The sequence below is a fragment of the Gorilla gorilla genome, chromosome 9 (assembly GCF_029281585.2).
Source record: "Gorilla gorilla gorilla isolate KB3781 chromosome 9, NHGRI_mGorGor1-v2.1_pri, whole genome shotgun sequence".
In the NCBI taxonomy this organism is placed as follows: Eukaryota; Metazoa; Chordata; class Mammalia; order Primates; family Hominidae; genus Gorilla; species Gorilla gorilla.
Window position 1 is genome coordinate 8,431,319 of NC_073233.2, and position 26,034 is coordinate 8,457,352.

General features: G+C 62.6%; 1 protein-coding gene across 4 annotated transcripts in view; it reads left to right on the forward strand.

Moving 5' to 3' along the window:
* The first annotated feature begins 307 nt into the window (after positions 1-307).
* MRPL23 (mitochondrial ribosomal protein L23) overlaps positions 308-26,034 on the forward strand; it is a 71,245-nt gene continuing 45,518 nt past the window's right edge. Inside the window, exons 1-5 of one of the 4 annotated variants that reach the window (XM_055355151.2) lie at positions 308-429; positions 3,830-3,952; positions 5,058-5,140; positions 5,714-5,787; positions 25,429-25,628. In XM_055355151.2, coding sequence (XP_055211126.1) covers positions 413-429; positions 3,830-3,952; positions 5,058-5,140; positions 5,714-5,787; positions 25,429-25,628 — 497 coding nt within the window. In that variant the 5' untranslated portion in view covers positions 308-412. Of the gene's footprint in view, positions 522-2,086; positions 2,393-3,829; positions 3,953-5,057; positions 5,141-5,713; positions 5,788-9,233; positions 9,488-25,428; positions 25,629-26,034 lie in introns of those variants that run through there. The other 3 variants (XM_031016396.3, XM_031016397.3, XM_063710878.1) reach the window with 3 other exon arrangements.

A 26,034-nucleotide genomic window follows, 5' to 3' on the forward strand; every position in this document is an offset into this window, starting at 1 on the left:
CGGCGGCGGGAGGCCTCTGGGGCTGGGAGGGGTGCGGGCGTGGGCGGGGCGCGAGCAGCAGGGGCGCGGGCCCGGGCTTCAGGCTGTGGGGCCGGGAGTGCGGGGCGGGACTGCTGCGGCCCCGCGTCCTGTGGAGTCTGCGGCGCGGGGAGTGGGAGTCGGGGCGGGCAGGAACGTGGGGTGCGGGACAGGAGGGGGGCAGGGAGGGAGGAGAAGGCGGAGCGGGGCGGGGCGGGCGCAGGGCTGGGGACGGCACGGGCGGGCGGCACGGGCGGGCGGCACGGGCGCTGGCGCGTGCGGGGCGGGCGGCGCGGCCTCCGGAAGCGAGGGGGCGCTGTGCCAGGCGGCGGCCGTGCGGGGCGGGCGCGCTGCTCCTTCCGCCTCGCGGGCCCCGGAAGCGCGCGTGGCCGCCATGGCGCGGAATGTGGTGTGAGTAGGGGTCGTCACCCCCCCGCCGCGGGGCGCCCCTTAGTGTCACAAGCAGACGGACCCCACAGGGCGCGCGGACTCCGGGGAGCAGGGTGGGCGTCCCTGGGTCCCCTCCTGGCCCGGGCGAGGCAGGGTTCTCCGGGACCCCCTGTCATGGCTTGGGACACGCGAGGCGGGTGGCGGAGGAGCCCCCCGCCAGGTTTAGGGCAACCCCAGGGGGCGGGCGTGGCCGGGCTGGGGACAGAGGGTCCGAGCCAAACCCATGGAGGCCACGGTGCCCCCGCGTGGGGAGTGGGAGGGCGGCCCGGGTTCGGGCCCGGGGCTGGTCCCGCAGCCAGGGCCGAGGGAGCTGTTTGGAGACGTTTCTGATCGTCACGGGGCGGGGGCCACGTCGGCTGTTGGGTCCAGGCGGGGAGGCCCGGGCGGCCCCCACCGCAGCGCGGGCGCGGCCTGAGGCAGAGGAGCTGGGAATCCAGATTGGGTTTGAGTGGGAAAGGGCAGCTGACCGCAGCCCTCAGGGCTTTGGGACAGGCAGGGCGGGAGGCCCGGTTCTGCTCAGCCCAGACCCCCCACGCCCACTCTGCATGTTCTCTGGATTCCCAGGGGGCCATCGGGGCGCTGTCCTGCACCACTTCGCCCTCCCCAAATTGAAGCAGGAAGCCCTGCATTTTTCTTGGTGAACGAATGACTCAGGCGTAATCAGTAGATGTGGGCTCCCGGGTGGGTTTTGGAGAACAGTAATCAGTGTTTCTGGAGAGGGACGGTCAAGGGGCCAGGATGTGGCTTTGGAGGCCCCTGCACATAGCTGGGGAGAGAGGGGAGGGTGGCAGGTGGGACCCCCAATGGAGGAGGCTACCTTCAGCAGACATCTGGGACCGGTGCTGCGCGTGGCCCTGACCTTGGGGAGCACCCAGCACCAAGGAAGAAAAGGTCTGAGTGAGGCCAACACTGCCCTGAGCCTCACGTGAATTCCACGCTGGCCCTTCGCCTGTCCCTGGAGAATGAGGAGGAAGTGAGGGTCAGAGGACCCGGGTGGGGTGTTCCTGAAGGGCCAAGGGTGGTGGGCCCCTGGAAACGGATCAGGTGTGGTTGCCTTGGAGGCAGCGGGGCCCGCTCGCCCAGCAGTGCACACACTCCTGTTGCCAGGGAGCCTTTGCAGGGAGCGCTGACTGGACTTGCTGTGGACTGGATGCAGCTGGGGCGGGGGTGCTGAGAGGGTGGGATCCTGGGTGAGTCACTCGTGGGGCCGTGGGGAGGCAGGCTGGTGGCAGTGAGCCAGGTTTTTGTGTTTTGAGGAAGAAGTTAGTGCAGAGTTCTACTTGAGATAGGTTACTGTGGAGGTGCTTGTGAAATCCCATGCGGAGTGCTTGGGGTGCTCGCCGGGGAGAGTGGGACTGAGGGAACTGAGGGCTGGTGTACCTACAAGGGTTCGAGAACAAAAGAGAGGCCTTAGAGCCCTGTCCTGGGGCCCTGGGTGTCGACAGTGTAGGTTGTTCCAGATCTGCAGGCTCCATGCACAGGCAGCTGGCGCTCCAGCCTGGAGAGGCTTGGCCTGTGGGAACAAGGACAGTGAATCGTCCTGGCCCAACCCCTGCCAGCCTCTCACCTCAAGCCCACACATGGCCCTTCAGACCCTTAGCAAAGTGTGCCCTTCAGGCCCCAAGCCTGGAGACTCGAAAATTAATGGCCTGGGAGCTGTTGAACCTTCTTTTCTACTGTTTACTGGGAGTCCCCAAACTTTGTCTCCACTCCTGCAGTCCCACAGCTGGTCACCAGAGGGAATGTGTGAGCCCCTCGGGTGGCCATGGCTAGCCTGAACCTGTGGGTAAAACAAGTCAGGCCCCTCCACCTCCAGAGCCCACCCTTTCTTCTCGGCCTCTCACTGGGGCCCACCCCTGAAGGCTGCACTCTGAGGCTTGGAAAGGCCAAGGCCATGCCCAAGAGGAGGCTCTGCTGGAGTTGGGTGAGTGAAGACTCAGCCCCACTGGCCCGGCCACCAGGCTGCCATGTGTCAGTGTGGTCATCAGGAGGCCTGGGGTGGACATGATTAGTGATCGGGTTTTGTTACAGGCGCCTTGCCTCTGAGAGCTCCCAGCAGCTCCTGGCCCCTGCCAGGCCCTCAGGCCCAGAGGCTCAGTGCTGCCTACCACTGTTGGCCCTTCAGGAACACCCCACCCAAGGCCTCTGACCCTCACTTCCTCCTCATCTTCCCTAGACAGGCAGAGGCCAGCGTGAAATTCATGTGAAGCTTGGGGCAGCGTTGGCCTCACGGAGTCCCTCTTAACTTGGTGCTGGGTGCTCCCAAGGCCAGGGCCATGTGCAGTGCCTCAGATAGGGCCACCAGAGACCCCTCAAGAGCCCCTGTGCTCCCCCTCCACCAAGACCTGCACCTGGGCTCTCAGACCCTACATCCCCCGAGACCCAGCAGGCCTGAGTTTCTCCTGTGCCCCTCCTCCCCCCAGCTCTGAGGCCCAGATAGAGCCAGGGTGTGCCGGCAGTGGCAGGGGCGGGAACGGGGGTGGGGGACGGCAGGACGGTGCTGCCTGTCCACCCAGCTGAACGTGGGAGAATGCATGAAACCAACTGGCTAGAGATTCTGCACGATCGTCACCTGGCCCCCCAGCCCAGGCAGCGTGCCGGTCTAGTTTGCGGTGGCCACTTGGCACCTCTCCATCTGCCTCTGCTGGCATTTAGTGGGGTGCTGGGGTGTGGTGCACTCAACTCACATTTAGTGTACTGAATCAGAGTCTTGGCAGCACCGTCTTCCAGGAGCCTAAGCCTGGTTAGCCTGCGTTCTCCATACCGAGGAGCTAGGCCCTGCTGCCACCGGGAGAGTGCGGAGCTGGCCTTTCTGTCCCATGGTGTGTGGTTCTCTGCAGCTCCACTTCACCTGAGCAGCAGGAGAGTGGGCCGGCCGCGTGGGGTCTGCTCTCCCAGGGGTATCAGTGCCCCAACACACGTCTTTGAGCCTTGCAATCAGCTTATTGGGGGAATGCTGTCTGCGGGGTTCTGATTTTTGTCCATTGGCCTTTTCTGAAGTCTGACCTTGGGGGTCAACAGCGCATGCTCCTTAAGTCGATGCTAGGGACTGGCCGTCCACCTTGGCAGGCCCATGTGAGAAAAGGGCTGTGGGGACCTCTGTGTCCTTGGGTGGTGACCTGCTGATAGCTACCCCGTTTCCCGCCCACCCCTGTTGTGATTGGACACGCAGGGGTCTGCAGGGTTAGCTACCCTGTTTCCCGCCCACCACTGTTGTGAGTGGACACTCAGGGATCCGCAGTGTTAGCTACCCCCTTTTCTGCCCACCCTGTTGTGAGTGGACACTCGGAGGTCTGCAGGGTTGGCGTGTCGGGCTGCCTTGGCCTGAGTGTGTGACGTGGACCCAATCTCTTCTGTACAGGTATCCCCTGTACCAGTTGGGTGGCCCACAACTTCGGGTGTTCCGAACCAACTTCTTCATTCAGCTGGTGCGGCCTGGTGTGGCCCAGCCCGAGGACACCGTGCAGTTCCGGATCCCCATGGAGTGAGTCCGGGAGGATTCCGGCTGGGGTTGGGAAGCACCCTCGGGGGGATCCCCGTGGAGTGAGCCCGGAAGTTTTCCCGCTGGGTTGGGAGAGTGCCCTCAGGGGGGCCTGGGTCCTGAGTTAAAACAACTGTGCTCACGTGCTAGCCTCTTCCTGCTGGGAAGGCACCTCAGGCGGCCCTGCCCGGCAAGTATTGATGGAGTACCCGTAGGTGTGGAGCCCGGCAGGCAGGCTGCACGCCGCCCTCCACCCGGGGAGGGCTTCACTGGAAGCCTTAAAATTTGGACATCTGTGCTCGCGTCTTCTGTTGAGTTCTTGCAACTTCTTTTTAGGAGAGGCGCCCTGAGAGGCTGGGTTGGGAGCAGGCCGTGATGTGCAGAACCGCTCAGAAGAGCCTGCTTGACCTTCAGAGAAATGCACAGTCCCCGCGAGCAAAACTGGGGTGCTGTTCTGTAGTGTTTAAGTTCACAGGTCCCCAGCTCAGGGTTGACGTGAGCCAAGCGGGGCAGCAGCGTGAGCTCCCCTGGGGGCGGAGGTCAGGCCTGTGCAGCCTGCAGGGGCCCAGAAGCTGAATTGGCAGTGACCGTGAGGTTCTGCAGTAGAGGGAACTTGCAGTTAACGCACCGAATGCCAGGCAGGCCTTTCCAGAAGGTACTTCCTAGAACCGCATCAGCCCCATCAGCCGCAGAGCAGGCCTAACCCTGATGCGGCCACTGGGCCCCGGGGCAGACGAGGTGGGGCACCTGCCAGCCAGGAGTGTGCAGAGACTGTCACCTCCTCTCACAGGCACTTGCCCGGAGCAGGGAGCCATGTGGGGCTGTGGAGCAGGCCAGGGGTTGGTTGGGCAGTGCTCCCACTCCGTGGGGTCTGTGCCACTGCCATCCCATGCTGGTGTGCCCAGAGTAGGGAGTCTTGCAGCCAGCAGCACTGGTGTTGCCGGGGCTGCCTGGCCCCACTAGTGCCGCTGATGTACCCAGCCCTCCTCCCTGCCCCCTGTGGGTCTTGGTCTGTCGGCCTTTCAGCCTTGGGTGCTTGTGCATCTGGGACAGTATTTTTGGCTTTTAGCCTGGTTAAGATGCCGTTTTCTTTCTCCTTCGCCTCCAGAATGACAAGGGTGGACCTCAGGAATTACCTCGAGGGCATCTATAACGTGCCCGTGGCTGCTGTGCGGACACGGGTGCAGCATGGTGAGTGCCCACGGGAGGTTCTCCTGTTGGTGTTGTGCCCATCTGTGCCACATGCCCACCTCGCCGAGCCACAGCCTCAGCTACTGCATGGGGGTCTTGGTCTGACTTGGCTCATGGGAAACTGAGGCACAGGGTGACTTGTCAGGGTCACATGGTGCTTACGTGCCAGAGCAGGGATTAGAATTCAACTGGGCTGGCCTGGGGTCCATTCTGAGCCCTGACTCCTGCCGTCAGCCCCCGAGGTTGGACTGCAGTGGCTGAGGCTGGGGAGCAAAGCGCTGTCTGTTCCATAAGCCCCTGTCGTGTGCCCTGGCTGGTGCCGCATCCGCTCCTTTGTTGAGAACCTGCTGGCCTCTGTTCGGAGAAGGGAGGAGCCTGGGAGCCTGCTGTGCTGGCTCGTTTGATTACAGTGCCCATTTCCCTGAGAAATCGCCTTTTTGAGTTTTTAAAAACATATTTGCATTTTTAAGAGAGCAGAGATTCGTTTTAGTGGCATTGACCTCTGAGGATGTAATTTTTTAAAGTTCTGATTTTTTTAAAGTTCTGATTTTTTTTTTCACTCCCTTCCGGCAGGCTCTAACAAGAGAAGAGATCACAGAAACGTGAGGATCAAGAAGCCGGACTACAAGGTCGCCTACGTGCAGCTGGTGCGTGTGAGCTGGCCAGCCCCAGCGGGGCCTCCGAGGGGCTCCTCGCAACTGTGTCCTTGGGGATGTTTGTGCCGGAGACGCTGCGCTGGGGCCCAGGGAGCCCCCGTGAGGCCGGATCTCAGGGCCTCAGCGCAGAGGCAGGCTCCACATAAGGTCATGCTCCGTCACGGCCTTGGGGGTGTTAGTGGTGGCGCTGGGAGCACGTGAGCACCGGGGCACATGGGGCACTTCTCAGCGTCCAGCCATTTTGTGATTTTGAAGTTTGAATTCTCTGTGGGCAAAGGCAGCCATCACAGGCCTAGTGGGTTTCAACTCCAACGCACACCAGGGTGTCTGAGCATGGGAGGCCCCGGCCTCTGTAGAGCCTGTCCTTGGCTGGTTTCAGCCTCGGAGGCAGAGTGTGAGGCCCCTGAGGGCAAAGGTCTTTGGTGCCAAGGCAGGTCTGGCTGGCCGGGCTGTTGGCTGAGGCCCATGTCCTGCATTGCAGGGTAGCAGGTCCCACGTACTTGTTAGGGCTCAGCAGGCTGCTTCTGAGCAGGTGCTTTCTTACGTATCCTGGGGGGCTCTGGGGAAGAAGAACCCTCACCCCACATTGCCTGGGCCCTCAGTTTCTGAAACCCAGACTTGTCAGGAGTGAGACCCACAGTTTCAAAGCCTTTCTTCGGGCTCTTCATTTTGAGTCCCAGGCAAACCCAGAGGTACTTTCTCTCTGGGCCAAGATGTCCACAGCCTGCCCCGGCCGCCTCCTGGGCCTCCCCACTCTGCCCCTGGGGCTGGCCTTACTGGGTGGGGATGGGGTTGTCTTCCGGTGTAAATGGTCCCTGGAGGCCAAGCCGGCGGCCCCTGCCACTAGATGGCAGTCACACGATGGAGAAAACCGCCTCCTGGGCCAGCCGGCCTGTTTTGGGGCTAAGGAGGCAATTTGTTAAAAAGGCCAAGTTAGCATGGCAGCTTTTCTGAAAAACAGTCACATTTGTTGTTCTAAACAGGGGCCCCCGGAATAATTTGGCCTAATATTTGCTGTGCATGAAATCAGCCAATCCAGGTGGGGAGAGCAGCCGTTGGCCTCATAAAGGCCTCTGTGTGCTCAGTGTCAGTCGGGCCCATCTGTCTTTGTCATGGCATGTGGGTGGACATCCCGTGTGCCGGCACCGCCACGGGCACTTCAGAGGCAGCTACGGTTACAAGTGGCATTCAAGTCATCCGAGCCCTTGCGTTCTTCCTCTGGGCCCCACCTCCCATGAAAACTGAACCCAGCAGCTCCGGGATCCGGTGTCTGCAGCTGCTGCCCGCGTGTCGTTCTCCCTCTGTGAAGTCCAGGCAGCCAGAGACAGGGCAGGGCAACTGGGAGCCTGAAGGGTCCCAGTTGGGCATGGTTCCTCCTGTTCCAGAATTAAAATTTGTAACGGGTCCTTACCCCCCTTCCTGAACTCCAGCAGATCTTTGCACAGCCTAGAAATGGGCCCTGGCCGTTGGTCCCTGTCCGCCCGCAAAGGGGACTCTCAAGGCCCTTTCCTGTCTCGTGTCTGCTGAGACCTTGCTCAGCGTGTCCCCCTGGGCCCTGCGCCAGGGCTTAGAATCACTGCTAATTGCAAAGCCCAGGGAGGGAGCATTAGAAAGATAAAATTATCCACTTTATTTGGAGTTGGCCGCAGTGGAAAGGCCCTGTCCCACATGGTGGGAGTCCCACATTTTTTTCTCCGACAACCTGATAAGCATCTCCTTGGCCCAAAGTCCTGGGAGCTGAAAGCAGCGCCTCAGTGACCCACACAACAAAAAGACCATTGACCGCCCGCTGCCCTGAGGCTTGTGTGGATGCTGAGCGGCGCAGGAATGAAGGGCGCACGACATGAGAGGCAACTCCAGAACAAGCCGCTGCCGCCAGCTGGGCCGAGCTCCGTGCTCGGGGCTCCGGCCTCCAGGTCCAGGCAGGCAGCAGCCCCCAGGGCGCCCTGGGATTCCTGAAGGCAGGGCTGCCTTGTTTACTTGTCATTGGGACATTTTTCTCCATTCCTGTTCTTTACCCCGATCAGCTGTCTCTCTCCTTTTTGGAAGGATCAAGGGCTTTTTTTTTTTTAGGTACAAGGTGAACTCTTCTAGAAAGGGGAAGCCCCTGGGAAACCATGCTTGGCATCCCGAAACGGTGTTTGTCTCCTGTAAGAAACGGATTTTCTCTCACCACCTTTCCCCATTTCTTCTCGAAGCTATGACAAATGGCCATGTTTGTGCTTTAAACTGTCATTTTGGGTTCCCCTTGCCTCAGAAACCTAGCAGAGTCACCTCCATATAGTAAAGGTAAATCTCCCATTCTGGGCAGTCAGCCTCACATGTAAACGACTGCCCCTTGGTATTTTAAAAGACGCAAAGTTTAGAGCTGTGTAAGGCAATCCTCCTGCAGGCCGGCTACGGCGCACGCAGTGCCACTCTCCCCGCCAGCCCCTGCGCTCTGCGCCAGGGATCAGGGTGCATACACCTCCCTCGCAGGGTGGGATCTGGGCCTGTTTCAGATCATACTTGGCTGCCTGCCCACATCCAGATTTATTTACACAACAAGGGTCTGCAAGAGCCAAGTGTACCTGACTGATTTTACTCACTAAAGGGTTCCAGATTTGGGTGCCATCCTCACTCCTCCTCCCCCCGTCCGGAAACAGAAGGGCGGCTGGCCCCTGGCATGTGCCGGCCCGCTCCTCCCTCTTCTCTTCCCTCTCCTCTGGTCTGCTCTTTCTGCCTCTTGCCGCTTAGCTTTGGAGCACTTAGTAATCATTAGCAAGTTAAGATGGCTTCTTGTATTTGCTTAGGTCCCCAAGGAGCAGTATCCCCTCCTTCTCGTGAACCCGAGCCACATATTGTGGCCTGGGCTGGGGCTTGGCTGACACGGACATATTCTGAACTCTCAGCAGAAGATGTAAAACCAGTTAATTGGCAGAGCGGGTCCTGATTTATCAGCTGCCGCACGTGCATGTTTCTTCGTACGTGATGTTCACTTTAATTGCCAGGCTCTGGGCTGGGAGGAGGGGGAGCTTTAATGTGAGTAGAGCCTGAGGCATTTTGGATGGACAGGTTCAGCATGGTACCAGACGTGATTTGTGTCATGTTTTTCCATGCCTTGTTTCTGCCCCCCACCAACCAGGTGGCCCCGTGCTAGTAAATGGGTGCACCCAGGGCGGGGGCAGACACCAGGCCCTAAAGAGACAATGGTGGGGAAAGCAGCCCTGTCCTGGAGCTGTGGCCTCTGCTGCAGTGTGACAGCCGGGGGCCGGTGGCTGTGGGGGTGCTTACATTCCAGGCAGGGACGCTGCCCCAGGAGGCCCAGGGAGGTACCTCTGAGCAGTTGAATCCGGCGCCGGCAGAAAGTGGCTGCCAGAAAGCATGAGGCTCCCCCACGGACCCCTCTGCCGAGGAGTCTTTGCAGCTCTGGCTGGAGCCTTTGTTCTCCCCCTTAGGCCCATGGACAGACCTTCACGTTCCCAGATCTGTTTCCCGAGAAAGACGAGAGCCCTGAAGGCAGCGCTGCCGACGACCTCTACAGCATGCTCGAGGAGGAGAGGCAGCAGAGGCAGAGCAGCGACCCGCGGCGGGGCGGCGTCCCCAGCTGGTTCGGGCTGTGACGGGGCGGCCAGCAGGGACGCGCCCCAGGTGGGCAGCTGTGGCAGAGCAGTCCTGACACCTAAATAAAAGTCCTGCTGCAGGAGAAAGAGCCGGAAGCTCTGCTTCCTTCTTCTCTTGGGTCTCTGGGTGCCAGACACGCAGCAGCCACCCCCCAGCTCTGAGCGCCACGTGGCCTGGCTCCGCTTTCCCAGGGTCTGGGCAGTGGGCGCGGCCGGGGTCTGGTCTCTGAGTTGACGGGGAACTGAGGGTGGGCGGACTTGAGACGTGGTGGCCCCATGCTGGGGAGGTGGGTTGGCCAGAGAGAGGGCCACACACAGGCTCGGAGCTGCATGCCAGGTGGGGAATGAGACACGCAGGTGAAAAGACCCAGAAGATAGTTCTGAGCGCCCACATTCAGAGCCTGAGCCCAGAGGCGTCGGGAGGAATGGAGGGGTCAGCGTGAGCACGGGGCAGCGCCGGGTGAGAGAACGGCCTGGCCTGGACAGAAGTTCTGGGGAGGGGCTGCCAGGTCAGCAGCCCTCAGGGGGCCTGGTGAGGGAACTCCGGCCCGCCTGTGGGTTTCGGTTTGGCACTGTTAGCAGCAAGAACCGAGAAGGGCCGGGAAGGGATCCGAGGGCAGCAGTGTCTCAGGAGAGCCATGGCGGAGAGGTGCCGTCGGGCACAGGCCCGGGGCTGGGCCTAGGGGACAGGGAGGACCCAGCCTGGAAAGGTGGTTAGGGCAGGGGGCAAGGTGTGGCCAGCAACCACTGCAAAACAGTTCTGTGGGCTTCTCGGCCCTGGGGGTGGACAGGTCGAGAGAGGAGAGGGTGGGCTTGAGCATCCTGTTGGAGGTGCCCAGTGGCCTCGCAGTGTCTGGGTGGATGCCTGGGTCTAGACCCTTGTTCTGTCGGCCCAGGGCAGGTCAGGACGCACGGCCCCTGCCTCTGATTCTTGTCTAAAGGGTTCTGCATGGAAGTCTGTGGCCCTGCCAGAGGCTCTGTGCTGCCTCTCCTAGCCTGGCCTGGCCTGTGGGAGCAAAAGGGGGTTGCCCGGCCGCCGTTTTTGGGGCCTGAACCTGGCAGACTGGCCTGGGTTCCCGTTCCAGCAAAGCTGGACAGGCCAGCCGGGGCAGCCTCCAGGGGGCCCTGAGCTGGATACAGAATTGATTTTTGGTTTTAATGATGTCTTATTCAGAACCTTCCAAGGAGCCCGGAAGGTTTCCAGCCCCTCTTCCCAGAACCCCTGCATCTGGTGAGGCCCAGGGCCTCCAGAGCCCCTTCTGGCCCCGTCTCCATGCGGCAGCTGGTGCGTCCTCCGGACGGGTTGCAGAGGCCTGGGGGCTCCTCTGTTTTTCTTAGTCTGTCCTTGGTTCCAGTGCTTCCCTAGAAAACCCAACATGGAGGCCAGAGCAAGGCCCCCTCCCTGCTGTGTGCGGGCAGCTCCGGCTTTGGGGTTGGAAATCAAAACCAGGGCCCACGTGTACGTCAGGAGCCATCTGCGCTCCACCCTGACCAGGACGGAGCCGCACTCGGGCGTCTGGGGGAAAGCCCACGGCGCGGCTTTCTTGCACGAAGTTGGGTTTGCCGTGTAATTTGCCGTGCGAATGCTCAGAAGAACACAGGTGTCACGTGGACTTAGGACCAACCCCGATCTGCAGCGTGGGCCTGTTGTGGTCTGAGTGAGGGTCCTGGCTTTTCCTTCTGCTTGGGCAGCCTTCCGAGGGTCTTGCAAGAGGAGATGGCGTGGCAGCTGGCTCAGCCTCCCCTCCCCCAGCCCAGAGTGCAGGCAGGAGGGGGTGTGGCGGGGGAAGCGCTCGGCTAGGGGGTGAAGGCCCGGGCAAGCTCACCCTTCAGTGTTGATTTAGAGGGATGGGGAAGGTCAGGAAGTGGAGCCGGAGAAATGGAGTCAACTGTGTTTTCCTTAGAGAAATAATTCATGGGGCCTAGAGCTCTGAGGACCCTAACTCACGGCAGGGGAAGAGGAATCCCATCCTTCATCCACGGCACGTCCAGCCCCGCACACAGGGGCCGTTAGCAGCCCTGCTGGCGGCCGGCGCACCAGGCACACTCCATCACGGCCGCCACCCCCAGACGCAGCCCTGACTCCGGCTCCAGCCGCCCCGGCCTCCAGATCCTCCTCCCGCCCTGTCTCACCCCGGCCTGTGCTGTCCCGTTGCAGCCCCCATGTCTCCCACAGGCCTCCCTGCCAGGGAGGAGAAAGGGGCTGGGGAGCTACTGCACCCCCATCTCCACAGCACACCGGGGGCTCCCTCACTCCCCAGTCATCACTGGGCCTCCTTCTGCATGGCAGCCCACTGATCCCGGAAAGGGGCTGGCTGAGGGCCGGGCCTTAGGGGAGATAATAGCCTCAGGGGCCTGCCAAGTGCGTGGCCTGGGCCCAGTCCCAGGGAGTGCCCAGATGGAGGCAAGACCAAAATGCGGGGATGAGCACGGGGTGAGGCTGGGCGCATTTCTTGAAGAATGGAGGATAGGGACGGGCGTGTGGCGGTCCAGCGTGAGAAACAGGGCTGCCAGTCCTCGGCGGGGGTGGGTGATTCACACAAGACCCCACTTTCTGGGTCGTTGACTTGACCAATGGTTTCTGGTCTGAGCCGGGTGTCAGAACTGAGGCCCCCGGGTATCTGTCCCAGCTGCGTGTGGCGTGACCTAGCCATGTCACTGGATAGGCTTCCCCAAAGCATCCACACCCACCTCACGTGCCTGCTGCAGAGGAGCACAGAGCAGGCTGGGGTGGGCAGGCGGCCCCACTCAGGGTCTGGAAGGCTCGGCCTCTCTCCAAGAGCCCAGCGTGCCGCACCCATGGAGCTGAGCTCGGGGTAGCCAACCAGGGCCGTGTGGGGAGGGCCCACAGGAAGGGCCCTGGGTGGAGTGGGATGCTCGGGTTCAGCTGGGGGTCTGCTCCCACCACCCCAGGCACACACACAGCCCAGAGAAGGGACCAGCTGCACGCACCAGCTCCCGTGACCTGCTCCTGCCTGGAGGCTCAGGGAGGGAGGGAGCAGCACCTGGGCAGGTCTGTCTTTTCCCCAGTACAAGGGCTCACTGTAGTGGCACATGTGCTCACACAGGCTCTTTCATGCGTGGGGACCAGAGAGGGTCTCACAGGGCCCCTCCGGCCCGGGCGTCAACCTCACCACCCCCACACCTGGGCAAGACCCCTGTCCAAGCCAAACAGGCTGTTCCTGCAGAAGGAACTCGCCCGGAAAGATTCATCTCCCAAGGCTGACAGGACCACTCCTGCCTGTGTCTGGACATCCTCAGCGTGGCAGGAGTGGGAGAGGGACCCTGACCCAAGAGATAGCAAGTGGGCCCGCAGCCTTGCCTCGGTCGCCCCCAACATGACAGCCCTTCCCCTCGTGGACATCTCCAGCTAGGAGCAGGGTCGGGGACAGCCAGAGACAAAGGCAACAGGACGAGGGAGAGAGCCGACAGCGCTGCTCCGTGCCCCCATTTATGTTCATTTGTTGCCATGCAGGGGTGATGCAAGGCCCAGGCAGTGCCACGCTGCGTGCATGGGAAGGGGTGGAGGGCCCTCGGGACTGCACCGGGCTGTGCTCATAGCTGGACGGCCCCACTTCTCTGTGCTGATGAGTTATAGCCACGATGGGCCCAGCTCTACGGCCCACAGGAGCCCATGCCCTGGCAGCTCTAGGTAAGAGCCAAGCTGCCGGAATGGAGCAGAAACCCCTCTGTCCTCTGTCCTCCTCCTCCCCAGGTGCCACACCCTCGGTCCCCTCCTCTCTATCTCCAGCACCGCTCACAGCTCCGCACCCCCAGAATTCCCTGCATTGTCGCCTCTGCGTCTTGGGGCCCTGGGAGCAAGCACGATGCCTGCAGTGCCTTGTGTGTGGTGGCCAGGGCCTGGGCTGCGGTGTACGTGAGTGCCCGTCTCATCTCCGTAGCCGGCTAAGAGTCCTTTCAAGGCCAAGAATTCTTCTCTTTGACCATATTTCCACCCCTCCACCTGCCCTAGGACGCTCTCCATAGTGGATGCTGCACTTTGCCATGGCATGCCGGGTGGACAGGACTGCTGGGGCCCCGTGTTCCAGCCTCTCCTGCTCCTCCAGATGCCTCCTGAGGGCATCTGGGGCATCTGGTTCTCCTCTTTGGGAGCTGGCGGTGTTCTTGGGGCGGCTTGATAGTGTCCCATCTATGGCATCACTTCCGTACCTGGCGGCAGATGAGCAACCAGGTGCTGGGGCAGGAGTGGGCTCTTCCTGGCCCTGGCTCCCTGGGCTCCTCCTCTGCCCCCACCCACCTCCTTGGGCCCCTCTGCCTCAAGCCAACACACGCCTCTGCAGTCTAGAACCTGAAGTCACATTCGCGGTCGCCTGTCTGCACTGGGGGTTCCCATCTTCTGGCCTCCAGCAGGGGACGAAAGCCAGGGACACAGCGGTTCCTCCTGGTCCACCCCAGGGCTTAAAGTGAGGACAGGCTGGAGAAGGCCAGCCCCTTGAAGGTAGCTGTAGTGGCTGCCATCTTGGGACTGCCCTCCCACCTCCCACCTTTCCTGCAACCATCAGCCGTATTAGCTGAGTGAACGAGTGAGTGAGTGACTGCCCGATTCAGGAAGTCAGCTTGGCCAGGTGGGAAAGCCAGGCTGCCATCCTCTTCCTCGGGGTTTGGTGGGTGCTCCTGGCCAGGGCCTGGCTGAGTGGGCAGGTGGCGTGAGCCAAGCACCGCCTGGCATCCCTGCCTGGCCATGGTGGGTCCCCCAGAGCAGGAGGCCTGTGGCTGCAGTGATCTGAGAGAGCACTGGCCTTGGGATGCTCTTTTCTATTTTTAAAAAACAGCTTTATTGAGATGAAGTTCACATACCCTACAATCCACCCACTCAATGGCTTCTAGTATATTCCCAGAGTTGTGTAGCCTACTAGGACATTTTCATCACCCAGAAAGCAACGTGCACCCCTTAGCTGGAGCTCCCAGCTCCCTGCTCCCTTCTGCCCCTGGCTACGACTGGTCTGCTTTGGATTGGCCTGTTCTGGATGTTTCAGGAGTGAACCACTCAGGGTCTGTGTGGCTTTTCGTGTCTGGCTTATTTCACTTGGTGTGGCATCTTCAGGGCACACCCATGTCGCAGCCTGCGCCAGGATCTCCTTCCCTCTGTGGCTGAGTCGTGCTCCACTGGGTGAACGGTCCGCGTGTTCATCCGCCGTCCATCAGTGGACACATGGCGGCTTCTGCCTTTTGGCTCTCGTGAGCAAGGCTGTGGTGCACACGTGTGTGCACATTTTTACGTGGATGTGAACTTGCCATTCCTCTTGGAGGGATCGGGCATTTTCTTGCCTGGGGTGTGCATGTGAGGCTGCTGTGGCCTCACTGAGGAAGTGACTGTCCCAGGCTCTAGAGGTGCCTGAGGGCGGCCGAGGGATGGGGCCGGCTCCACAGACGTCCCTCCTGTGAAGCTCTGGATGGTGTGCTCATGAAGGCGACATCTTCCTGGGCCGCTTCTCACGAGGGGCGCAGGTGGGCTCCCGAGTGGCCTGGAAGCTGGGGAGAGGCGTGGATGCGGATGGTGTGTTGCTCTTGGGCTGGCCCCCAGGCGGTTCCTGCAGGGCGCTGGGAGCTTGGCCTGGGCTGGGGCTCGGGTTGGGGCTCAGGGGTTGGACCGAGGTGCCCAGCCCCAGGGCTCTGGCCGCCTTGTGCATGCTCCCTTCCCTGTCATTCTCTTCCATCTTCGTGTCTCTGTCCTCCTCCCCAGGTGCCGCACCCTCAGTCCCCTCCTCTCTATCTCCAGCACCGCTCACAGCTCCGCACCCCCAGAATTCCCTGCATTGTCGCCTCTGCGTCTTGGGGCCCTGGGAGCAAGCACGATGCCTGCAGTGCCTTGTGTGTGGTGGCCAGGGCCTGGGCTACAGTGTACGTGAGTGCCCGTCTCATCTCCGTAGCCGGCTAAGAGTCCTTTCAAGGCCAAGAATTCTTCTCTTTGACCATATTTCCACCCCTCTGCCTGCCCTAGGATGCTCTCTATAGTGGATGCTGCACTTTGCCATGGCATGCCGGGTGGACAGGACTGCTGGGGCCCCCGTGTTCCAGCCTCTCCTGCGCCTCCAGATACGGCTGCTTCCTGGGTCTGGGTGTCTGAGGGGACGTCCCTCAAGGTTCCCACCCAGCTCAGCCTGGCAGGAGCCGCACCCTGCGAGGCCTGAGACCACACCACGCCGGGTGGGGACACGCGGGCCCTGAGTGACCTGTTGGGCGTCTGCGTTCACCACCCCACCCTGTCTGAGATCATCCCCAGCACCAGTCCCCCCAAATTGCTTCATTATTTCTTTGTAAATAGGGCTTTTTCTAGTCAAAATAGTCAGCTTTTCTTGTTTCTCCGACATCTGGCTTTGATTGGCCCTGGCCTCCGTGGACGCTGGGGCCCTGACGCTGTGTCCAATGGGGAGGGCCGGCCAGGCCTGCATTCTCCCTGCACAAGGCCAGCTCTGCGAGAGGGTGGGAGACCCCCCACCGTTCTCCCCCTCACATCTGCACTCCTTGCCTTGGCCTGGGCCCAGCTCTGCAAAGCTGAGACCCTAGGGGGCTCACCCCATGGCTAGAGTGACCCCTGCTCTGGGGCGCCCATGGTGGGAGGCTGGGGGCGCTGGCCTTCAGAGACGTCCCTCAGGCCCAGGACAGAGCCGCTACCCCATCCTTCCCTCTGACGTTCTTTGCCATCCTCCCTCACTGAGAGACATGAGACAGAAGATTCCAGAAATCCCATGGAATTCTACGTGGAATTCATAGAAGCTCAGATGTGCAGGGTCCGCAGCCTGTCCCAGGAGGGTGCAGCCCTGGGGCCTGCAGCAAACATTTCCCGCAGAGACGGGTCCACAGGTCCAGGCCCCGTCACCCCAGGGAATTTGGGGGCTGGAAAGGGATGGGCCCGTTGGGTCCGACAGTAACGCCCCTTCCTGCTTCTCCACTCCTTCCTGCCTGGCATCTGCACGGCAGAGGCCCTCCACGCAGCATCAGGGACTCGAAGCCCACCTTTGCACAGTCCTCTGAGTTCCCCTGAGGGCACCCCTGAGGCAGAGGCCTGGTTCAGGGCGCTCAGTGGGTGGAGAGGCCAGGTAATGAGTGAGCAACCTCCCCTCCAGATTGGGGAGCCCATGGCCCTGCTGCGCAGAGCCCCCTTAGCCGGGCCAGCCCCGGTCACGCGATGCTGCTCGCCTCCTTCCCACAGGTTCACTGGGAGGGCTTCGTGTCCATGCGTCCCGTATTCTCAGCACGGTTGCTCAGCACTCTGCGTGATGACAGTGTCATGGGTTTTAGCACTGGTCGCAGAAGGAAGGGTGCCATTGTCTGTCAGTACGAGACGACACTGGTATTTGGATAATTATGGAAGTGCTCAAATATCCCAGGATAGAAACCTGAACGCATCCCTGAGGTTGATGAATTGGCGTGTGCCTCCCCCTGCACCCTCCTCACCAATGGGTACCCATGAGCAGCTTCCTGGGGTGTACCTGGGGTGCCCCGGGCCACCCACATGGCCGTCCCTCCTCTGGCAGTGGTGACATTGGGCACATCTGCGCTCCCCGCCTTGGCCTGGGCCCACTGAAGGGAAGTAGTAGGGAAGTAGCCAGAGGACAGCCTGAGCCCGTGACCTGGCCCAGTTAGCAGGCTCGGCCGGCAGAACTGACCAGTCACAGATGCCGAGTGAGGCCCATTCCAGGCCAGGACACCGCCGTGCTCCCAGCGTGTGGGCACTGGGCATGGTCCCGGCCTGCGGGAGTTTGCCGCAGACCCCAGGAGGAGCGAGCCGGGCCCAGGATGGAGCACAGGAGACCACCAGGAGCGGCTCAGGCCCCGTGTGTGGGGTTGACAGCAGGACCCTGGGCAGTGCTTCGGGGTTGGGAGAAGATGCTAGTGGGGCCAACCCTTCAACTCACTCCCTCTCAGCTTCTCAGCCTGGAGCCAGGGCCGCCCAGGCAGGCCCCAGCTTTCACAGCTGCAGGCGGCCCCCTCCTCCTGGCCTGGGGGAGGTGTTCCCGGCAGCCCTCGCGCGGCCCAGGGCAGGGGTGAAGCAGCCTGTTAAACAGAACAAGGTGCTCGCGGCTCATACCTTAGCTTTACGAAGTGTTTGGAATTCCGACGGCCCCAGCAGCTGGGTGCGCCCTGCCCCATTCTCCCTGGGACTTTACCGGCGGCCAGGGCCTTAAATAATTCTTACAAAACCGTGTCAGCCCCAAACTGTGTGAGATCTGATTTGTAGCACTCATAAAACCCCATGCCTGCTGCCAGAGAGGGGGAGGGCCGAGCCCAGCCTCGCAGGTCTCATTTCCCGTCTGCGCGTGCGTGGGCGCGAGTGAGGGGTGCCCTGGGGGAAGGGTGGCCCCAAAGAGCTGGACCCCCGCAGTCCCCCCTGGGGCTCCCGCCTTGCCCTGCGGCCCTCGCCTCCCCATCGGCAGGGACAGCGTGGGTCCCCCCATCGCCACATTGGAGACACAGCCTGTTGCGCCCCCCACTTTGTTAACTACGGGAGGAGAGCCGGCCTTGGTAGTCAGGGTGTCCCCAGTGGCGGGAACAGCAGCAGCGGTCTCCTCAGGGCCAGCGGAGGGCACGGCTCCTGCCAGCGGGACAGTATGGATGGCACACCCGCCGGACACTGCGGACTGAGTGTTGGGGCTTGGAGACCCCACGGGGAGAGGGCCCTGGCCCACCCAGGATGGAGCTCGGGGGGAGGGCCCCCCAAGCAGAGTGGGGGACCGACCGTGTGAAGCACAGGCTGCTCCCATGCCCTGAGTCAGAGCTGAGACCATGTCTTGTCTTCTTTCCATGTTCCGAGCAGACCCCCCGGTGCCCGAAGGTGGGAGCCAGCGCCGCTCGGCCACTCCCTCCCCCATCATGGGCCAGAAGGTGCCCAGATGACCCCAGGGCAGCTGGGCCTGGCCGTGGGCATCGAGGCATTGATGAGGAGCTGGGCTCGTCCCACCTGGAATGCCACCTGAGAACATCCTGGTGACCCCGGGCGGGAGTGGGAGCCCTCAGCCTCAGGGCTGCCGGTCAGGGGGCCTGGATAAGCCCGGCTTTGGTTGTGCACACACTGGGGAGGGGGCGGACCCATTGATTGGTGGCTCCTCGGTAGGGGATGGTCATTAAAGCCCCAGATCAAAGGGCTCTGGAAACACAGGCTCATTAGGAAGGCCAGCGAGCCGGCAGGCCAGGGGCGCAGACAGGGCTCTGCTGTTCATTCACCACCACCGGGGTCAGAAAACCCAGCCCCCCAACCCCCCACCCCGAGCCACAGGCTGGAGCCGCAGAACGCCCATGGGCCTGGGCCATGGTGGGAGAGATTTTCGGGTAGCCCCCAAGGCCCCCAACCTTCTGGCCTTCAGTGGCCATCCTGCGGTTAGTGAGAGGACCGATGGCTGGCCACTGGGACCTGGGACTCGAGGGCCCTGCCCACGGGTGTAGGAGGGACACATGGGCTGCCCAGGGGCTGGGGCATGGCACTTCCCCCAGCTGGTTCCTAATGGCTGGCAGACAATGGCCACCGCCTGGACCGGGAGCACAGGAAGCTGGGGCCCAGGAGCAGGCCTGGTGGCGGCTTCTGGGAGGGAGGCCTGGCTGTGGGTGTGCGGCCTAGGTGAGGGGCCAGGAGTCCGGGTTTCCACTTTGAGCTGCTGCCTTGCAACCCTGAGGCCCTTGGCTGTCACTTTGTCTTGATTTGTCTAAAATGTGGAGACGAGGCCAGATGCAGTGGCTCATGCCTGTAATCCCAGCACTTTGGGAGGCTGAGGTGGGTGGATCACTTGAGTCCAAGAGTTCGAGACCAGCCTGGCCAACATGGAGAAACCCCATCTCTACTAAAAATACAAAAATTAGCCAGGTGTGGTGGTGGTCGCCTGTAATCCCAGCTACTCGGGAGGCTGAGGTAGGAGAATCACTTGAACCTGGAAGGTGGAGGTTGCACCACTGCACTCCACCCTGGGTGACAGAGCAAGACTCTGTCTCAATAAATAAATAAATAAATAATAATATAATAAAATAAAACGTGGAGATGATAATGCTTGCCCAGGAGACACAGGCCTCCAGAAGAAGTCCGCCTAACATCGAGCTTCGCCCTGAGGGTCCCCGCCCCCGATACCCAGCCCCTCCTCCCCCGGTGCCTGCTGGCGCATGGCAAGCCCGCCACCTCCCTGCCAGGTGGGACTCTGTCCCGCGCTGTCTGTCCCTCATACGGCCACGGTGTGGCAGAGCATGCCAGGCAAGGGCACCGGAGGCTCAGGCCTCATGGCACGGACCGTTTTTCAGAGATGGCATTGCCACTGCTGGCCTGGGATGGGACCTCCCTCTGTGCTGCCCCTAGACAGCCAGCCATGCACCGATTGGAGCCAGCTCAGCTCCTCCGCACTCCCCACCCTGGTCAGGGCCTAGCTCTGCCCCCCAGGGGTGTCTCACTCCCTTAAGGAGCGTTCCAGGTCCTAGCCTTCCTTGGGACTGTGTCCCCGACCCCCAGGGCTGCCTCCTGCCGACAGGCTGGTCCCCAGTGAGGAGGTGCTGGGGGGCTGCAGGGCCGCCGGGTCGTGTGTCCTGGTCACCCTCTGTCGGGGTGCCTGACCCTGCTCCCCAGAGGGCTGGCTGGGGCTCCTCTGTGGTTTCGGGGCCCTGCCCAGGCACCCTGCCTGGCTTCAGGAGGTCAGCTGCCCCGGGGCTCTGTGCTGCTGCTGCTGTTTTTCTTTCGGTTTAGCAAAACAAACCCCACCAGCCGGCAATGGACTGCTCCTGATACGCATCCCTCCTCACCCTCCAGAGGCCCCGCTGCTGGGCACAGAGGTCTTCAGAGCCTGGGATCATGGACCCTCTCCTCCCAACAGCTCTTCAGGGCAGCCCATGGGGTGCTCGTGGCTTGAGTGAATGGTTGGTTTCCGTCCTGCTGGAGGAGGGGGCGCCCGCCAGGCCTGGGCCTCAGCTCTGAAGTCTGGGAAAAGCCCTCTGGCATCCTGCTAGGGTGCAGGTGTGGCTGAGAACACTGCGGGGCAAACATGCTCAGAACATCAGCCCCCAAGGGTTCCCGGGAACCCAGAGTCCTGGAGCTGGACAGCCGGCTGAAGGGTCTCCTAGGTCCTGGGCGACCCCACGCGTGCCCGCGGGATGAGGCAGCTTACGCTCTAGAAGGTGCCTCCCAAAATAAAACCCAGGCTCGGGGCCCTGAGGGGGCCCTGTTGGGGGGCCCTATGGGGCTTAGGACCAGCTGCTCTTCCCATCTCAGCCATGTCCTCCCTACCAGAACATCCCCTGCTCGCCTGGGCCCCTGGGCCTCACCCCAGCTAAATCCACCCGGGCCCCTCAGCTGGTACATAACAGGGAAACTATGTGTTCCGAGCCTCCCTCGGGGCTCAGGGAGGACATGCCCACTTGTGCAGGGTGAGGGGCCAGCAGCTGCCCGGGGAGCGTGATGAAGGCCTCCAGGAATGCCCTTTATCTGAGGGTATCTGGTTGCCCGCCGGGATGCCGGGAAGCCGGAGTTCCAGCCCTCCCCTGACTCCTGCGAAAACAGAAATAGCTCAGGGAGATGGGACACAGTTGTCCGCATCAGTCAAGAGGACCCAGCCAGCACGGCCGTTTCTGAACTCTTCTGACCTCAGGCTTTTCCAAGAGTCGCCGCCCGGAGGCCCCTCAGCCCCCAGCCAGGGAAGCTGCTAGGCCCTCCGGAACCCCCAGGAAGGGGCTAAGAAGGGGCCGCACTGGTCATGCAGAGACCATTTCTGCCACCCCCAAGTTGCTGAGGTCCGAGCCTCTCCTGGCAGCATGGGGCGGGGGCACGTGGGCAGCAGCTTCTGCAGGGGCCACCTTCTGCCCAGGCTTCCTCATATTTGCCTGGGGTCCCCCGCCGCAGGCTCAGCTGCAAGCAGCAGATAGGACCCTGGGTTGGCTGGGGGACTCTGGGGCGTGGAGGGGCTGTGTGGGGCTGTGGGTGCAGGAAGAGAAGCGCTCCTCGTCAGGGGGCAGGGACACAGCAGAAACCCAGGGCGCTTCTCACACCCAGCAGCCTGGACCTGAGACGGCTGGGGGGCCCCCGAGGACAGACAGGGTGGCTGGGCGGGGTGCTGTGGGGATGCAAGGGCAGGCGCCGGAGCAGCGGGCTGGGCCTCACACGCTGGACCTCGTGCCTGTCCATCAGGCTCATGGAACATTCTCGACAAGGCCTGGGAGCCGGGGGCCAGGGCGTGGGCATCCTGAGGGGTGCCGTCTGTGGTGGACACGCAGGACTCTTGGTCTGCCTGAGGTATGACCCCTCCCAGCCATGCCTGGTGTCATCACCACGGCAACACCGGGAGAGGCAGGCAAACACAGGACAACAGACCAGTCTGGCTCTCCACGTCCCCTGGAGGGGGCAGGACGGTGGGGGAGAAACCCTCTCGGCAGCCTCAAGCCAGCCCTGCCCCACCCGCTGGGCTCGGACCACGCAAAGCACATGGGGGTGCCGGTAGGGGGCTTGGGCAGACATGGCCAAGTCCCCAGGCCCGGGTTCAGGGTCACCCAGGATCTTGGGGTTTGGGGAGAAAGCAGTTTGGCCTCTCCCACACCCACATTCTGGGAGCTTCCAGGCGATTACCGCCTTGGGCAGGCGTCCGGCCCCTTTAGGAGGCCTGTGTCTCCTTCCGCTACAAAGGAGGGAGCCCCCTGCCTCTCAGGACACGGGGGCCTCAGGCTCATTCAGGAGTGCTGGGCTGGGCCACCAGGTCCCGGTCTCCAGGGACGCCGGCCTCGGCCTGCCTGGTGGGGGCAGCAGAGGAGTGTGGTCGGTCGGACGCCTCCCTCTCCCCGCTTGGGGGGCCTCCTGCCCCCAGCCCAGCCGGTTTGCTCCACATGGCGCCTTCCCACCACCCCCTCCCCCGGAATGCAGTCCCAGAACACAGGTCTGGAGCGCACACCCAGCCCCCGGGCAGCCCCACCCTCCTTCCGGGCAGCCTGCCCTCCCGGCCCTGGGCAGGGGGGGCTCGGGGCGTTGTCTGATGTCTGAGGTGGAGGCCGTCTTCAGGGTGGGGGCTGTTGGAAACAGCTTGGAGAAGTTATGTCTGTCACCCACAGAGAAATCGAGTCAAGAGCTGGGTGTGTGGCAGCTCTGTTCCCCTCTCCCTGAGGCCTGGACCTGGCGGGCCTGGCAGCTCAGAGTCCAAGACCCCCACACCCAGGCTTGACCTCAGGAGCTGTGTGTGCAGGACGCCCCCACCACCCAACCCAGGGCGGCACTGCCGGTCAGAAAGGCCGTGGGCGGTGGTGGCCACGTTGTCCTTCCCCAGCTTAGCTGTCCACAACCTGAGCCCTCTGCGAGGCCTAAGTTAGGGTCTGAGTGAGAGGGCCAGGGGCCTCAGCTGTCATGGAAACCCGAGCCTTGGCAGCAGCGGCACCCACTCCAAGTTCCGGGGAGCGGGGTGCACGCGGGAGAGCGGCAGGATGTGCTTTCCGAAGGCCCGAAGCCTGCAGGCTGCACTAGGACGGCCCCTCCTGCAGGACCCCTCGCCCCAGCCCTGCAGTTCCATCCCTGCAGGGCCTCTCTCAGTCACCCCCTCCCAGCCGCGGGTGGGAGGGAGGGAGCACGAGCCTGAGCCTCCCCCAGCGAGGCCGCCAGGCCCCTGCCTTCCCGGCCTGGCGTCTGCTTTCTGTGTTAGAGGGATCGAGTTCGCCCCTCCTCGAGGGGCTGGGTCTTATCTCTGGGAAAGAGATTACAGAGTTTCTGACATTAAATTTTCATGCTGAAGTTTTCAGCATGTAGTTTGAAAAGTATTTTTTTCAAATAACACCTGGAGAGGAGGGACGCGGGAGGAAGTCAAGCCTGCTTGCCATAAAACTTTGAACTTGGGGGTGGAGGGACACCCTGTCCGGCACCCCCTCCCCGCTCCGCCACAAACGTCTCCCGCCCTCCCCCAGTGTGAGTTATTGATTCCGGCCGTGAGAGCCTCCTCCAGCCCCCACCCCCACCCCGGGTCTGCTCCAGCCCAGCCCCCTGCAGCTGCCCTCGGCCTGGCAGTGGGTGCCATGCCGCTGTGCCCCTCCGCCCACCCGCCCGTGGTCCGTTCAGCCCAGGCCCTGCTCTCCCCATTTTGTTCTTTGTTCTGTGCGGGGCTCTGCAAAGCCCTGCACGTGTTTGCTGGAGCACCGCAGGCCAGCCGTGGGATCCCCGGGAGAGGCCAGCCTCCTGGGCCCAGCCGCTCTGTGCCCAAGGTGGTCCTGGGGTGCGGGGTCCGTGTTGACATCTGTGGGCCGCAGACTCAGAAGGGCCTGCTCTTTGTGTCCTTTGGTGCTTGAAGGGGCCCTCTTGGAAAATCCAGCCTTGAGCGTGTCTATTGGGTCATTTTGGGGATTTGCAAACACTGGGGCACGAGAAGTCACCTTGCTGACACTGTCCCACCTCGTTATGTCGCAGCCAGGGTGCTGGGGCACCTGATGGAGCCCGGGAGTCCTGGCGGGCAGAGGGAGCTGAGGGTGGCAGGGGTGGGGCAGTCAGCCGGGCTCCCCCATTGCCTTCCTCCGAGCATCCCCAGCCTCCTGAGCATCCCAATCCGGGCCAAGTCCTGGACTTTGCTCCTCTGCACCCTCACGTCCACCACTCGTCCCTGTCCTCCCGGGGCCCTGGCCTGGCCACAGCCCTGCTTCCTGTCCAGCCCTCCCATCTGTCTTTCCCCAATGCTGTGGCTGCTCCAGCCCATACTTCTCGCCATGCGTGGGTTCAGGAGCCAGCCCCTGCAAGGCTGCCTTAGCCCAAGCCACCAGCCCAAAGCCAGCCCTTCCACCTAGCGCCCCTCCACCTTCCAGCCACACAGAGGGCCCCCCAGTGCGCCCCTGGAACTCCTCTCTCTTCCACACCATCCACCTCCTGACACTGCCTGGGCTCTGGTCCGGCCCGAAAGAACACAGTGCCACTTTCCGGCTGCCCCGGGCCCTGGCTCGGCTGCCCTGCGCCCTCCAGCGTCCTGCTCCGCAGCTGGGGCCTCTCCGGCCCTGCCCTCCACCACCTCACAACACACTTTCCTTGGGGGATATTGCACTCCATCTGCCCGCCCGCTGCCCGTGATCTCCCTGGGCCCGCTCCACGAGGGATGCTCACGAACTGGATGAGGGGACAGAGGAACCAGGACAGAATGCCCCCGGGGCCAGCCCTCTGCCTTGCACCAGCCACCCAACCTGCCTCGGGCCCAGGTCCACTCCCAATTCCTTCCCCTCACCTGGGATCCCCAACAGACCCCACACCCAGCCTGGCCAGGCCATCCCAACTCTATGGCTCCCGGACATTGCCCGGTCCCTCCTTGGCCCGTGACCCTTAGCGGGTGACACGTCAGGATAGAGAGGGCAGCTGAGGGCACAATTCCGGATCTTCCTGCTGCCCACCAGCCCTCCTCTTTCAGGGAAGACCCTCAGGGTCTGCCTCTGGGTTCCTCCCCACCTCCTCAGGGCCCCTTCTCTGCAGTCTTGGACCAAGGCTGGCAGGCACGTGGGGCCACCCCAGGTGAGCCCTCTCCTCCTTCGCAGTGAGAACTGGGGGCAGAGGAAGGGGGAACAAAGCGGGGACCACACTCAGGTCAGGAGGTCTGGTGCCTCTGTCCACTTTCTTTCTCCCCCTGCTCAGGGTCTTGGGGGAGGTAGGGGAGGTAACAGCCACCTGGGCAGGGCACCGGACGAGGGAGGATGCTAACCTCCAGTGACAGGGCAGTAAGTATCCGGGGCGTGCCCGTCCCCGGATGCCCTGGAAATGGGAGATGGGCCGGCCGTGCCCCGGGCTGGGCAGCGAGTGAAGGCCCCATGCTCCTTCCTGTCCCTCGGGCCTGGCTTGGCCTGTGGGGCTTGGCGGGGCAGCACTTTCTGCAGACTCCAAACACAGCAAGCTCAGCTGGCTAGCTAGTGCCGGACCCACTGCTGGGAGAGGCAGCCAGGGCTCCAGGGCTGCCCCGCACCCCACCTCGTGCCGGGCATTGCCATGTTCCCCTCCTGCACACTGCGCCACAGTGCTGGCCGGCCCTCCCTCCCCTCCTTTGAGACTCCTTCCCCCTTCTCTCGGGTCTCTCACCTCTCCCTGCCCTTCTTCCTCCCCTCGCAGCCCTCCCAGACACCCAGCAAGGAGCAAAATGGCCAGGGCAGCACCCTCTGTTTCTGGAGCAGCTGCAGCAAGGGGTGGTCAACCTGGGGGACCAGGGACCCCAGACCCGCTTGGAGCCCTGTGGGTGGCCGCAGCCCCAGGAAGGCTGGATCCGGAGGACCGGCCAACAGGATCGCTCAGGATGGAAGTCTTCTACTCAAGTAAGACCTTGGCAGCCTTGGTGTCGGCTCCATAGTCACCCTACGCTGCCATGTGGGAAGATTCCCATGCGCCAGCTGCAGACCCAAAGTCCAGGCAAGTTGGGGCTTTGAGGGGCACAGAGGGAACCCCCGGTTATACAGTGAAGAGAGCAGCAATGGATGGCCACGCAGTACTGCAACATGGTGGGCTCCAGGGCAGACGCCAGGAGCCCAGGACCCGGGATGGGGCCACTCGCCCGGCTTGGCCACACAGCAGCCCCACTTGGCTCTAAAAGCAAGACCTTCAGGGGCTCCAGGCGAGCTCTGGCCATCCCTGGATGCAGTGTTTCCTCCAGCCCTTCCCATGGCAAGATGCCCTGCTCCCCACCTGGCCCGCCTGCCCTCCCACCTCCCATACCTCCCCCGG